Genomic DNA, 13,876 nt, shown 5'->3' with positions numbered 1-13,876 from the left:
GAGGGGTTGGGAGCAGAGGGCCTCAGCTCACCAGGGGCGCCCACCCTCTCCTCCTCTGCTCCCCCACTCTCTGTGGGCCTCATCCCCTGGGGAGGCTTGTTCAGACCCGAGGAGCTTCTCCCAGGTCCTTCCGTGGAGATCCCTGTTCCAGACCAGGAGCCCAAGGACCTGAGCGGAGCCTGGCTCTCGGGAGGAGTCCAGAGAAGTGATGGCATTGGCAGGGAAGCATCTGTGGGGATTTGGTACTCCTCTGCTCTCAGGCCTGAGAGGGGCCAGCAGCGTGTGGTGAGCAGAAAGGTGTCTTCGACGCTGGCCCCAGGGACGGTGGCACAGACCCACCTCTGACCCCGCCACCCCGCTCTGATCCTTCCTACTAAATGCCCGTGTCCGGGGTTTGTCCCTGCTGCGGCTGAGTGACCGGCGACACTCCCAGATCTCAGTTGCCCTCGTCTGCAAGTTGGGGGTATCTTAACCTGCTTATTCTGGCCCTCGGTTCAGCACTTAAGAACAACGTAGCTCCTCGTGGAGCTGGGAGTGTCAGCCCCCGTGACCAGCTGGGTGCTCAGCGCCAAGGTCCTGTGGGCCGGTGGTCCAGCCATCGTGGGGCAGGTCCCTGCCCACGCTGACCTGGAGCCAGCCAGGCCTGGCCTCCCCGTCGGCATATTAGACACGTGAGTGCCACCCAGTGCCCGGGGTCACAGGCCTGACCTGCCTCATGTGAAAAGCTCCAGATGCTGAGACCCTGTGGCTGGAGTCTGAGGCTGCAAACTCCACAGCTGGATTTCCAGGAGTCTAGAGAGTTCGGGGATGTCACTCCCCTAGGGCAGGAGTCTCCGGCTTTGCTCAGCATCTCATTCCTAAGTCTAGAACAGGGACTAGCATGCCTGGTACCCCGTGGGAACATGAAGAGTGAAGGAACTAGTTGTCAGAAGACAGGGGCCCCAAGGCCAGGTAGAGCAGAGGACTCGTGGACCCAGTTACAAGAGTCCTCATCCCCGAGGGACAGGAGCCACAGCCTTCTGATTTGAAACAAGCAGCCAGGGGCTGGTGCTGGCACGTGCCTTCCTTTAAAACCGCCCTGGCCTTTGTGTTGTCTCCAGCATGCTTTGGCCGCTTCTAGAATGGACAATACTACCTTTCAGACCCGGATTCTTACTTGTGCCTGAGGTTTGAGGCCCTGAGCTGGAGTTCTCGGAGTGGATGCTCCTGGAGCCAGACAGGGTGGGGTGAGAGTGCCCAGAACGAATACCCCCCACACCCCCACCCCCACCACCTCGAGGCCCACCAAGCCTCACCTGCCCAGGTCCCACGTAGCTGCAGAGGGCGTCAGCATGACAGCCGCCCCTTGCATCCAGCTCACACTCGTCGATGGCCACACAGACCCGACCGTCCCCGCTCCAGCCTTTGTGGCATGTGCAGTGGTGGGTGCCCAGGGCCCCAGGGACACACTCAGCCTGTGAGAGCCACAGTCATGACCCAGGGCCTCAGGCGGAGGGCTGAGGGGAAGGGAGTCCCCCTCCCACCCCCAGGTCAGGACTTCAGTAAGGGGACAATGAGACTGACATTTTCTGAGCAGCCACCGCGGTCTGGGTGGGAGCAGGGGTTGCTGGGCGTACAGGAGAAGCCGTCGCCCTCAAAGCCATCGAGACAGAGACACCTGGGGCAGGTGAACGAAGGGCCTCCAGTGAGCCTCTGGGAGAGGCCAGAGGCTGAAGGAACTGACACGCACAGTCACGGACGAGGCAGAGAGGAAATGCAGCGCTCACCTGGTGACGCCCCCCTGGCTGACGCAGCGGGCGTGCAGGTGGCAGTTCTGGGCCCGCTCTGTGGGCCCACAGTTTCCTATGGACTCGTTACAGAAGCGGCCGCTAAAGCCTGGGGCACATGTGCCCTGCTGGCACACCCCCCCGCTGCCTGGACGGTTGTCACAGAGACCGTGGACACAGCCGCAGTCTGCAGGGAGGACATGGTGACGGGAAAAGTGAGGGGGGGCAGGGCTGCCTGGGGAGAGGGTGCTGGGACTGTGGAAATGTGGAAGACGGCAGCCAGTGCGGCTACGACTTCAGGGTCACAAAATCAGGGGCAGTCCCGCCCTCGGAGGGCAGGCAGGGGAAATGCAAGGGGGCCATTCGTTGCTTTCAGTCACCCCATTCTAGCTGCCCTGCCCCTAACACCACCATCAGAAAGTTCTTCGGTGTGTCTGACCTAAACCCTGCATACTTTAGATTAAACCACAGCTCTCGTCCTGGCATGGGGGAAGGAGACATCATCTATTTTTGTTCTCAAATCCTCCTCCCCTGCCTCTGGCCTTCACCCTTCCTGGGAGTCCCCAGCCCCCTTTCCAAGCAGACCCTTTTCTCCCTGGCAGGCAGCGTGGGCCAGGACCACCCACCTTCCTGGCACTGGTCTCCATGTTTGTTTGGGTTGGAGCAGATGTGGCAGGCGATGCCCTTGTAGTCTGGGAAGCAGAGGCAGGCCCCGTTGCCCCGGACCCCATCGCTGCACTAGGGGTGGACAGGAAGCAGGACCGGTCATGGGGTGGGGACTGGCCTTATCCATTCCCCACACACCCTCACCATCCACGGGCTGGCTCTGAGCCCCTGCTTCCCCTGGAAAGCCTCCTCCTGGAAGAGACCTCCACATCAGTGGCTCTCCAAAAGACACCTGGTCCTGGAGGCTTCGTGGGTGACCTCTGCTCACCCTAGAAACCCACGACTCCAGTGCTGATCCCTGGCCCTGCACTAAAGTAACCCTGACGTCACTAAGTGGCAAAAACAGAACACCCAAAAAAACCACTGAAAATGACCTTTATGAAAATAGCTCCCCCCGCCAAAAAAAAAAGAAAAAAAATGTAGGCGCCAAAATCCACCTACTTAATGATTTCTTCTCCTTCTTCTACCTTTTTTTCCTCGTGGGTAGCAAAGCAAGGTTTACTGGGTGATAATAAAGCAAAGCTTATTGAGTGACAGTATGAAGCTCCCAAAGAAGGAGGGGACCTGAAGTGTTGCCCTAATTATTTGTAATTAAAATACTAAAAACAATATGGTCCAACTGCCACTGCCTGGATGCGGGAAACCCAAGGCCAGAGAGGCAGGCTCAGCTCAGACACAAGGAGGCCCCGGCCGACTCACACTCCTCCCCCCCAGGGCAGGGGGACTCACGTTGCCTTTGCCATAGCAGGGGTTGGAGAATCCCCCGGGACACTGGGCACAGTCAGGCCCAAAAAACCCTTTGCAGCAGCCAGGTTTCTATGAGAGACAAAGCATGTCGGAGGGTGCGTCGGGGGCCCTGCCACCCCCACTGCCCAGGCTGCTGTTTCCCCAAGCCCCACCTGTAGAGCCAGGTAAAGTCCCTCGGGGGTGCAACCCTGCTCTCCCAGGGAGGCAGCCTGCTCCGCCCCAGAGGGGAGGCCCTGGGCTCCCGGGCAGTAAGCACCCACGCCTAGGCTCACCAGGACGGTCTGGTTGCAGTAGTGAGCGCAGCCCTTCTTCAGGACGTTGAGCCCAGTAGGGTCATGGGTGTAGACACACTCGTTGGGGAAGATGTCCTGGGGTGGGCCGTGCAAAGCTAGTCAGCAGGTGTGGGTCCTGAGCTGGCCCCCTTTACCAGGCAGCGCTGGTCCGGGGACCTCTCAGCACTCTGGATCCAGCACCCCTACCCTTAGTGGGGCCAAGAGGGGCTGAGCCTCTGGATCCAGCCAAGCCTCACAGCCCCTCCTCCCTGCCTTGATCCAGAGCAGAAGTGTCGCTGGGCAGCCCTGAGGGCCGGGCCGAGGGACACTCACCAGCTTCACGCTGTTGGGGGGGCACGTGCTTGTGTTCAGGGCTTGGCAGTCCACGCAGGAGCCCTGGGCAGGGCAGGGGGAGGTGGGGCAGAGTTAGTTATGGTTTATTTATTCAGCAGACCCTAGGAAAGTGGCACGGAGCCAAGGCCTGAGGTATGAGAGGGTCAGTGACAGGAGGGCCAGGGCGGGAGGGCCAGCAGGGGCAAAGGCCCTGCTGTGGGGAAGGGCTGAGTGTGGGAGTGTGGGAATCGTAGCAGGGGGCAGGGCCGGAGGGCCAGCAGATGCGGGCGTGATCTCAAAAGAACGATGAGCAGAGCAGTACTGCTGAGGCCTGGTGGTGGGGGAGGCCGGTGGGCGCGTGGGGTCTGTGCCCAGGCCCAGGCCCACCGTCAGCCTCCCTGCCCGCCGGAGGAGAACAAGCCAGGCTGGGGCCCCTGACCCGGGGGTGGCACGCGGTGTGGTCTCACCGCCACGATCTGGTGCTGTTCCTCGCTGCAGTGCTTAGGCAGGATGGGCAGGATGGTGGGGGGCAGCAGGACGCCCTCCAGCATGTGGATCACGCCATTGGAGGCCAGCACATCCACTCTCTGTAGCGGGACCCCCTCCGGTCCCAGCAGGATGCGCCCCTGTGGCAGAGCCCAGTGTTCAAGTGGCCCAGCCTGGAGCCCCTGGGCCCACTGCCGCCCTTCCTCCTACAGACCAGCCTGCGGACCGTCTCCTCTTCCCTCCCCCGGCAGTGCAGCCCACTCCGGCAAAACCACTCCAGCCTCCCAGCCCTGAGCCATGCGGAGCGCCGCCCCCCCCCCTTGTGCCCACCCTGCACGTCTTTGGAGCCCTCCGGGTCTGTTGGGCCCTAGGAGAGGGATTTGATCTGTGCCCATCTCCCACGTGGCCCCCCAGGGCCTGCCCTCCGTGGGGCTCAGAACAGAAAGGCCACACCCCTGGCCAGCCATCACCAGCTCCTCCACTGGTCCTTCCATCCCAGACTTGGTTTGTGGAGCTCACCTCCTCAGAGATATTCACAGCCAGGACCTGGTTTGCCATGGTGAGGACCCGGGCCTTGGAGATGAGCTTCTCAATGGTCAGCTGGATGGAGGAGAGGGTGGCCTTAGGCTGGGCACAAGCCACAGCACAGGGCCCCACGCGGTCCTACCCAGGTGACTCACAGCTACCACCTTGGTCCCCAGACTTTCTTCTGCACTAAAAGAGTCCAAATGGATGGAGAGGAGAAGGGGTCCTGGGAGACGAGGACCTACAGGCAAACTTCCAGAAGCCCAGCCGTGGGTTACAGGCTGGCCTCCTTGCCAGAGCAGAGCCCCTCACCTGGCCGTGGCTGTAGATATGGTACTTCACCAGCTCCTGCAGTTTGGACAGACCCTGGCAGGGGAGAGAGCGCTTGGCAGGAGTGGGTGGAGGCCCCGGTGCCCCATCCTCCCCGTCCCTGCTCCCGGCCGAGCTTACCGCTGTGAAGAGGTAGATCAGGCGGCCGTCACGCAACTTGTCAACAGCTTCGTTGCTTGGGACAAAGACTGTGAAGGGCCCGGGCCCATCCAGGATGGACGGCAGCCCGCAGTTCTGTGGCAGTGGGAAGGAGGCTCAGGGAGGCTCTGTGGCCAGCCTCTACCTCTGAGCCCTGCCGAGGCCCTGCTACCCTCAGCCTGCAGGGAACGCCCGTGAGGAGTAAACGGGAGACAGCGGCAATGGGTCCATGCTACCACAGAACCCCAGGATGGTGACGGGCAGGTTCTAGGATGGGGACATGGGCAAAAACTCTTCCAGAGCCCCAGATCACGGTGGGTTAGTAACAAGGGGTCCCAGCCCAAAAGATCAGATGGGCTAGGGCCTTTCCCCCCAGACTCACCTCCAAGATGGTTTCGAAGCGACTGAAGGCCTCAGTAGAGGCAAGGATCTGGCCGATGGTTTTCTGTAGCAAGGCATGAGTGTGAGAGCCCCAGAGAAAAGGGGGAGGCTGCTCCCGCCCCACAGGGGAAGGAGCTCTGTTCCAGCCCTGTCCGGGGAGGGGGGAGGGCACTGGCTTACCTTGGGGTCCTCAGGGAGCTCTGGTGGGGGCTGCCACTGCAGGGCGGTGACCAAGTGGAAGACGCCGTTGGCTGCCGGGTAGTTGGTCTTGTGGATGGCGAACGTCTGCTGGGGGTGCTCGTTGTACTTGTAGGTGTATTTCTGCTGAAACAGAAGGCCTCTGGCTCATCTGTGCCATGTGCCAGCCTCGTCTACAGCTCTGCCCAGGCAGTGTCCCCCACCTGGGGCTCCCTGGTCCCCGGGCTGAGGTGGCCCTTCTTACTGTGAAGCGGTTGAAAGTGACCATGATTTCCTGCCCCGCCAGCGTCCACCACCTGCGTGTCTGCTGGGTCCCCGGCTCCTCTAGCATGTGCTGCCCTGCAACGATGTGCTGTTTGCAGAGCTGCCGGGCAAGGGACACCTGTGGGCGCAAGAAGACCGGGGCGCTGAGCGGGCCCAGGGTGGCCGCTGGTCGTCATGCCACCCCTGCCCCAGCAATGGAGGGGACAAAAGCCCTCCCAGGCCTCGGTTCCCCAGCATCTGGACTGCGGACTCTCTCAGGGCCTGAAAGCCTGGGCAGGGTCCAGGGAGGAGGCGGGGGCTGGCAGCCAGCTCCTTGAGGGGCTGGGGCTCACATTCATGGTCCTGGAGGAGATGGACGAGAGTGACGGCACCAGCACCGTGAACGGGCCCGATGTGGTGAGGATCTCGCGGCAGCCCTGGTCTGGGAGCCACGAGAGGGGGAATCAGAATGGATCTGGGGAAGCCCTCAGGCATCAGTCCTAGGCTTTGGAGAGTTGGGTGGAGGGCACTGGGCCTAGGTCTCGGGTAGACGGGAGGCACCAGGCTCAGGGGCGGGGGGAGCTCGCTCAGCTTCCACAGCTCATGGGCAAAGAAACAAGGCATCTCTGCAGGGTCTGGCCCTCGCTCCCTGCTGGGAACGTGGGGTGTGAGGAACGAGGTCACAGGCAGGTGGCAGGGGTCACACACCCAGCATGGCCAGGGAGACTCTCAGCCGCAGGAACACCACACCCAGCTGGCCGGCCTTCTGTATCTCGTGCAGCAGGTGTCCGTAGCAGGCACGTCCGTCCCCCACCTCGCCCTCCTTGCACACACAGCTAGGGCCGTGGGTAGCACCGGTCAGGGCAGGGGGTGCGGCCAGTCCCTACCTCCTGGCCCTCACCCACCTGTCCCCACCGGGCCCTTGAGCTGAGGGTGCACACACGGGCACCCTTGCCCCTGCCCAGACCACCCTCTCTTCTCTGCCCCCAGTGCCCACCCCGAAGCCCCTGTGCCCACCTGGTCTTCCCGTCGGGGGTCACCTGGCAGGTGGCTGACCGGTCACAGGAGTGAGGGAAGCAGTAGGCCAAGCAGCCCGCAGAAGCGTTGTGGTTGACGCTGACCAAGCCTGGCTTACACATGCAGGAGGCCTGGGCCACCAGGCAGGGGAAGGAGGGTGGCATCACAGCCATGAGAATCACAGCACCCACTGCACCCACAAAGCCAGGCTCAGCCGCCACTGCCCGCTGAGAAGAGGGCCACCATCCTCTTCCCACGTTACGAATGGGCCAACTGAGGCTCCCACGGGGTCCATGATTTGCCCGGGGCCCAGTCGCCAGCGTGGGTGGGGGGACCACAGCGCAGGCCTGACCCAGGGCCCCGGCTCACCTTGCCTGGTCTCTGGTACAGACACAAGGTGGAGTTGCTGGGGCAGCCGCCGTAGTTGATGGTGCATGGGTCCTGGGGCAGGCACACTGTCCCGTCACCATGGTAGTCCTTGGGGCAGCGACACTGTGCCTGCCCCGAGGGGCTCACCGAGCACTGGGCCAAGGGGGAGCACGGCGATGGCTGGCAGGGGTTAGGGGCTGCCAGGGCAGAGAGAGAGAGAGGGAGAGAGAGAACGTGCCCAAGTGAGTTGGGCACCCAGGAGCCCCATCACCTCTGCAGTGATGGCCCAAAGAGGAGGTGACCAGGTTGGTCTAGACCTTGGGGACTGGCCCTCCCTCAGGGACACGTTGTACTTGCTGTAAATGGCCAGACTGTACTTGAGGGTTTAAAAGGACGTCCCTGCTCACCCAGAGCCTGGGCCTCCGGCCTGCAGGACACGGACTTACCTCGGCATTCTCTGCCCTGCTGCGTGTGGCCAGGTAGGCAGCTGCAGGCGGGGGCCTCTGCAGAGCACTGGGAGTTCTGGGGGCAGTTCAGGGCCCGGCAGACTGGCAGCTCTGAGTGGAGAGGGGGCGGCGTGGTGGTGCCCAAAGCTCCAGGTTGGGAGGAGCACAGGCGCAAGGACGCCCTGCCCACTTTGTTAACTCTGGCCGGAGCCTTGCCCTCTCTGGGCCTGTGGGCAGTGGGGGGTCTCAGACGCCCCTCCCTTCCCCTGACCAGCTGTGTGCCTCTCCGACTTAGAAAGAAGTTAGGCTGTGGGCAGAGGCTTGGGTCCCATCCCTCACCCAGCAGCCTCTCTTGCTCCGGCCACCGAGGACCTGCCGCCCCAGTCTGCCAGCAGCCCCGCCCACCTTGGTCACAGAGGGGTCCGGTGTATCCAGCAAAGCACACGCAGCTCCCGTTCCCCAGCGGCCCGCGGCTGCACACGCCGTGAACACAGCTGCACACTGAGAGGGACACACAGGGACGCACAGGGACACTGAGTCTGCATTTCTGCATTTCTAGAACTCAGCTCCCACAGGCACAATCTCAGGAGTATAGAGATGTGATGCGGGACAGTAGGGGTGATGGGAGCCCAGGGGAGGCACCTGGCCTAGCCTGGGGGCGGGGGGGGCACTTCCTGGAGAAGGCCGCCAAGAACAGCACAGCACGGGGCTGGAGGTAGGAGAAAGCAAAGCTCATGTCCCGGGAGGGGAAGTGTGAGGCTGAGGGGCTGGCGGGGAGGCTGCTGGGGGCTGGCTATACGGACAGGTCTCTTTGGGTCCCCACGCAGGCAGTGGCCCTGCTCCCTTGCCCTGACCAGCACTCACCTGACTGGCAGTTGGGCCCAAACCGGTTGGGGTCTTGGCACTCCTGGCAGGCAGAGCCCCCGAAGTTTTCCTGGCAGAGATTTGCACCCGGTCAGTGTGAGCCCTCACCTGTGCCTCCCCCCTCGCCCTACCGGGCCCTTACCTGGCACACGCAGGTCCCGTTCCCGTCTATGCCATCCAGGCAGGTCCCGTGGCCGTTACACGGGGTCTCAGCACCCCCGGGGCACTCTGTGGACCCCCCCCAGAACTCAGCTGTGCCCTGAAGAACTCACACTTCACCCCCTGACCCCAGCAGCTCTGGGCAACCCAGCCCCTCCCTGGGGCAGCCAGAGCCAGGCCGCCAAGCAATGCTGTCTCTCACTAAGCCCGAGGCTGGGGTATGAGGAGCAAGGCTGGGGCCCCCACCCCGTACCGTAGCACTGGGACCCCCAGTAGCCGGGGCAGCAGGCCTTCTCTACCACATCCTTCCAGCATGACAGGCTGCAGCCACTCATGGACATCAGAGAATCCCCCAGCTGCACCTCGTAGCTGTGGACAAAGGTGGGCAGGGTGATGGGAGGGCCTCCCAGTCTGCAGCCCCCAGCCCCGCCTCCCCACACCGGGTTCTAGTGCTCTAGCTCGACCTCTCCTCTCTCTGCCTGGTCCGGAGCTGAGCACAGGGCCGGGCACATAGTAGGTGTTCAAGAAACACCACCTGCCCCGACTCCCCCTTATTCCTCCCTATCTCTGCCCCACCGGAAGGGCCAACAGACATGCAGGCAAGTGACTGCCCTCACTGCTCACGCCTGCCAGGCTCTCCCTCACCCCTCCGCCCCCACCCCAACCCGAGGATGCTCCTGGAAGCAGGCAAGGACGGGGGCAGGGATCCACACCGGCAGTCCTGGGATATCTTCTCTGGTAACTCCCGAAGCCAGCCTGGGGGGCACATCCGCCTCTTGATAGCAGGACACATGGTGCAGGGGAGGCGCGTGACAAACTTGGTCTTCACATCGCAGCGTCTGGACCGCACCTGGGCCACAGGGAGGTTTGGAGTGAGGGGCCTAGCCCCTGTGCCCAGTTCTGACTCTGCTCTGAGCCAAGGCCCTGCACCTCTCTCCAGGCCTTGCTCTCCCACATGTTCAGCAGGGAGGCCAGGGAAGGCCCCGGGACACAGGGAAACCTGCCTGTCACAGGCTGTCCAGGCCACAGTGTGTTCCTACGTCCACAGCCATGGACGTCTGCCCAGGGCCGCAAACACAGTCCAGGAGCCTTACAGTGCAATCCCTCCAGACATAAAGAGAACCTAGCCATCTTGTTCCACCTTAAGCCCATTCAGATGGAGAAACTGAACCCTGGACCCCAAACTACCCTGGGCCTGCGTATATCAGGGACCAGAACTGGACTCTCACCCTAGTGTCCCTTATCACCTCTCACTGAAAAATAAACACCAAATGCCACAGCAGACGCCACCTGGGGGAGCACAGCGACTCCATTCCCAGGCACAGACAGATCACCCCTTGGGGCTGGCCCTCCGGTCATCACTTTGCCCCGAGAGTGTCCCCGCGTGCTGCCAAATGGCCCTGCCAGCAAGCTCGAGGGCCCGCTCGAGGGCCCGCTCGGCTGCTCCGGGGGGCGAAGACCCAGCAGCCAGCCCTGGACGCAAGAGGCAGGCCCATGTCTACAGGTGTGCGCGAGGGAGTCTGCATGCTTTCCTGCACCCCGACCTCAGGCCTGGCCCCCCGCCCCACATGCCAGCCCTGCCCCAGGGGGCCATGGCCCATCATCGGGTGGGCAATGCTGGTGGCGAGGATGCTGAGAAGACGTTGGCGGCTTCCCAGGGGAGGTGACAATTGGGGCTGAAAGATGCCCAAGAGTTGGCCTGGGTAGTGCCTCCGGTAGAGGGGACAGGAGAGGCAAAAGCCAGGAAGTGGAAGGAGCAGACGGCCACCTGTGACGAGGCAGAGAGCTGCCAAGGAGAGGGGCCAGTGGCCGGACCAGCGAGGGGAGGCAGCATCGGGGCAGTCCCATGACTGGTTTGTTTTCAACGCGCCTCGGCTGCGCAGGGGTGCAGGGGTGGGGAAGAGACCACAGTCCCCTGAGGGTGCTGAGTGCCCAGAAAGCCCAGGCCTGCAGTCCTACTCCCTGGCCCACTGCAGCGCAGGTCCTCCATCCCTGGGCCTACCTTCACGGAAGGTGGCCTGGTGCCCAGAGGAGGGAAGCCTCAGTCTTGGCTGTAAGTGGGAGAAAGGACCATCGGAGGGTACGGGTGGGTGGACAGGAGGTTCCGGGGGCCTGGGGCATGGGCTTGAGATGTTCTCATCTGAAAACTGCTGAACACACTGTGGTTCAAAGGGAGTGAGCCAGAACATCTCTTTCCTAGAACACATTACAGACGCAAGGCCGCTCAAAGCAAGAGAAAAGGAGAAACGGAGGCCTAGCACGTTCTTCCGGCTAACACGAGGGCCCCGGGGCCTCTCTCTGCCGTTGTGATTTGGCTCTTCCCGCTCATGCCTCTGCGGTCCGCAAAAAGGGAAGTTGCCGAGAGTGGCCTCAGGCAGAGCGGTGGGGCTGAGCGCTGTGGTCTCATTCCCCATTCTCCATCTCTGCTGAGCCAGGGAATGTCTAGGAAGTTGGGTAACTCCAGGGCTGGGCAGCTGCTGGCTCAGGGCAAAGGCGCCCTTGAGGGCCACCTGGCCAGGCAGGCCCAGCTGTCAGGGTGGCCACCACCGGCCCCGGGGACCGGGAACCCGCTTTCAGAGGAATGGTCAGGGCTGGCTCAGGGCTCAGGAGAGAGGGAGAGAGAGAGAGTGGTGGGGTTTGGAGTGCAGGGGTGAGCACAGGAGGAAGCAGGAGACTCCTGTCCCGACAGGGACACACTCGCTCCTAGGCTGTCGCACTGGGAAATGTGTGTGAAATGGTGAAGGATGGATAAGCCAGCAGCCAAATCCTACTTCTCCGGGGGAGTGCACCGGGCCCCTCTGCCTGGAAGGAGCCCCAGCCTCCCGGGCGCACTGTCTCGCCGCCGGTCCCTCTGGATCACAGCCCAATGCTGAATCAGATTCCCTTCTTCCCGGGGCACCTCGGGACGGCCTGCGCCAGGTGGGTGCTGCCCACCAGCCCCCCCAATCCAGACCTGATTTTGCAACGTCTGCTTCCCACAGAGACAGACACGCTGCTGGGGAAGTTGAGGAGACAGGAGGTATTAAGCCTGTTGTTAGAAGGTGGGAGAAACTCCCCCAAGCTGGGGTCTGGGGCTCAGAACCCAAACTCCCTCAGAGGGACAGCCCCCCCCCGCAACTGCCCTGAATCAGTGCCCTTCTCCCTCCACACCCCAGCCTGAGACCACGGCAACCCCAGCACCAGCGAGGCACCAAGTAAAAGATTTGAGTGGACAGGGGCTAGGACGCCTCCTCCAGGAAGCCTTCCTTGCCTCTACTGCCTGAACCTATCTGTGTTTGCATTCTGCCTCTGCCCCTCACTGGCTGTGTGACCAGAGGTCACCCCCACCCCTTGGAGCCTCCGTTTGCTAACATTCAGAGTGGGCCTCATGCTACAGGGGGCGCTGGGAGGGCTGGGTGCCTGAGGACGTATGAGAAGGGGGCCTGCACTGCCGCACACCTGGCCACAGGCACCCCCCAGGACCCTCTGCCTGGCCCAGGCTGGCGGAGCCTCAGCCTGGGAATATAGGCTGAGAGGCATGCAGAGCACAGGTCTCTGAGGAGGAAGAATTCCCCACGTGAGGCCCTCCTTGACCCCGGTCCCCAGGATGGGCTGTGGCAGGCCTTTGAAATTCCCCTATATTCCCCTGGGGCAGGGAGGGAACGGGAGTCCACCTGCAGGGCTTAGCACAGCCTAGAACCCTGGGCCCCTCGACCATCACGGTCACCCTCGCAGCTTATGACCTCCCATCCCCAACCCAGACCTGGCCGAGCCTGGCAGTGGGGTCCCGGGCAGGTCCCTCTTCTCTATACCTCAGCCTGCCCGTTAGCAATAGGAGGACAGTAGCAGCTGCCCCAAGAACCAGATGGACTTGGCCTCCCAGGGGAGGGACCCTCATCCGCAGGCAGGCCCCAGGCAGGCAACTCTCTCCATCCTCAGGGTGCGAGGCTCTTCTAGAAGCTCCAGTGGGGACCGTGTCCCCGCTCCGGGGCCTGGGTCAACCTGCGGATGGGCAGCCGGGAGGTGGCTGGCACGCGAGGCCCTGACGGCCACACCCTGTGTCCCTTTCTCTGGGGACTCACAGGCAGTGGTCAGTCAGGAGCACTGCTCCAGAGTCGGACTGATCCGTCTCCACCATCCTCGGGCTCTGGCTCCCAGGGGGCAGGCAGATTCCAGGGGATAATGCCCGGCTGTGCCCCGAATAAACGGCAGCTCTCAGGTTTGAGGGTGTTATTGTTGGCTGCTGCTTACCCGGAGAGACTGGGGGTGAGCAGACCTCATTCCACCCACGCGGCTGGACACAGGCACGCACATGTGCGCTCCACGTGAGTCTGTGGGTTTGCTAGCCCCGCCGGGGTTCGGGGGCGATCCTAGCTCCAATCCCCAGGCCAGGCGCAGAGAGAGACCGAGCCTCAGTCTGGGCAGGGAGGCCAGGAGCATGGGCCCGGCTCTGTCCCCCTCAACCTCAGGCCGCGGAGCCCCGGGAATGGCTGCCCACCCCACATGGGGGCCGGCCGGCTGAGCGCGGTCAGGGGAGGGCACGGCAACATGGGGCTGCCGCCTGGGCAGCTAGACACATGCCACAGCCTGCGGAGGTTAACACAACGGTCCCACCCTCGGGTCCTGCTCGGAGGGCAGACCAGCCACGGCTGCCCCGTGTGTCTCCGGACCTGGGCCCAATCTGTGTACACTCCCTCCCTGCTCCCACCACTGGCCAGCAGGACCTGGACACCGTGTCCCCCTGCAACTGGCTCCCACTCACCTTCTGCCCCCTGGTGAAGCCGGAGCCTGCTAGGCAAAAGGCCAGGAGGCAGAGCAGCAGGAGACCCCGGGGCCCTGCCATGGCTGGTGGCGGCTGGCAGGCACGCCGTCCAGGACAGTCAGGGCAGCCAGTGTGGGGAATGAGCTCTAGGAGGCAGGCACAGGGCGAGCGGGCGGGCCGGGGCGGGCAGTCGCT

The 13,876-nt window shown here is 63.1% G+C and overlaps 1 protein-coding gene across 3 annotated transcripts in view; it reads right to left on the bottom strand.

The window, feature by feature from the left end:
• The window catches only part of STAB1 (stabilin 1), a 26,470-nt gene extending 12,594 nt beyond the window's left edge, over positions 1–13,876 (bottom strand). For 2 of the 3 annotated variants that reach the window (XM_034658428.1, XM_034658430.1), the window contains exons 1-25: positions 13,682–13,876; positions 9,654–9,790; positions 9,194–9,309; positions 8,924–9,009; positions 8,782–8,851; positions 8,323–8,418; positions 7,918–8,028; positions 7,472–7,668; positions 7,103–7,233; positions 6,794–6,921; positions 6,439–6,527; positions 6,087–6,224; positions 5,825–5,968; positions 5,646–5,708; positions 5,246–5,359; positions 5,108–5,161; positions 4,790–4,870; positions 4,252–4,410; positions 3,785–3,847; positions 3,452–3,547; positions 3,162–3,248; positions 2,393–2,504; positions 1,767–1,953; positions 1,564–1,657; positions 1,296–1,454 (exon numbers count right to left, since the gene is read on the bottom strand). In XM_034658428.1, coding sequence (XP_034514319.1) covers positions 1,296–1,454; positions 1,564–1,657; positions 1,767–1,953; positions 2,393–2,504; positions 3,162–3,248; positions 3,452–3,547; positions 3,785–3,847; positions 4,252–4,410; positions 4,790–4,870; positions 5,108–5,161; positions 5,246–5,359; positions 5,646–5,708; positions 5,825–5,968; positions 6,087–6,224; positions 6,439–6,527; positions 6,794–6,921; positions 7,103–7,233; positions 7,472–7,668; positions 7,918–8,028; positions 8,323–8,418; positions 8,782–8,851; positions 8,924–9,009; positions 9,194–9,309; positions 9,654–9,790; positions 13,682–13,762 — 2,793 coding nt within the window. In that variant the 5' untranslated portion in view covers positions 13,763–13,876. The remainder of the gene's footprint in view (positions 1–1,295; positions 1,455–1,563; positions 1,658–1,766; positions 1,954–2,392; positions 2,505–3,161; positions 3,249–3,451; positions 3,548–3,784; positions 3,848–4,251; positions 4,411–4,789; positions 4,871–5,107; positions 5,162–5,245; positions 5,360–5,645; positions 5,709–5,824; positions 5,969–6,086; positions 6,225–6,438; positions 6,528–6,793; positions 6,922–7,102; positions 7,234–7,471; positions 7,669–7,917; positions 8,029–8,322; positions 8,419–8,781; positions 8,852–8,923; positions 9,010–9,193; positions 9,310–9,653; positions 9,791–13,681) is intronic. The other variant, XM_034658429.1, reaches the window with a different exon arrangement.

The sequence above is a fragment of the Ailuropoda melanoleuca genome, chromosome 4 (genome assembly GCF_002007445.2).
Source record: "Ailuropoda melanoleuca isolate Jingjing chromosome 4, ASM200744v2, whole genome shotgun sequence".
Taxonomy (NCBI): domain Eukaryota; kingdom Metazoa; phylum Chordata; class Mammalia; order Carnivora; family Ursidae; genus Ailuropoda; species Ailuropoda melanoleuca.
The sequence above is the reverse complement of the archived record's forward strand: the minus strand, read 5'-3'. Positions and strand labels throughout refer to the sequence as shown.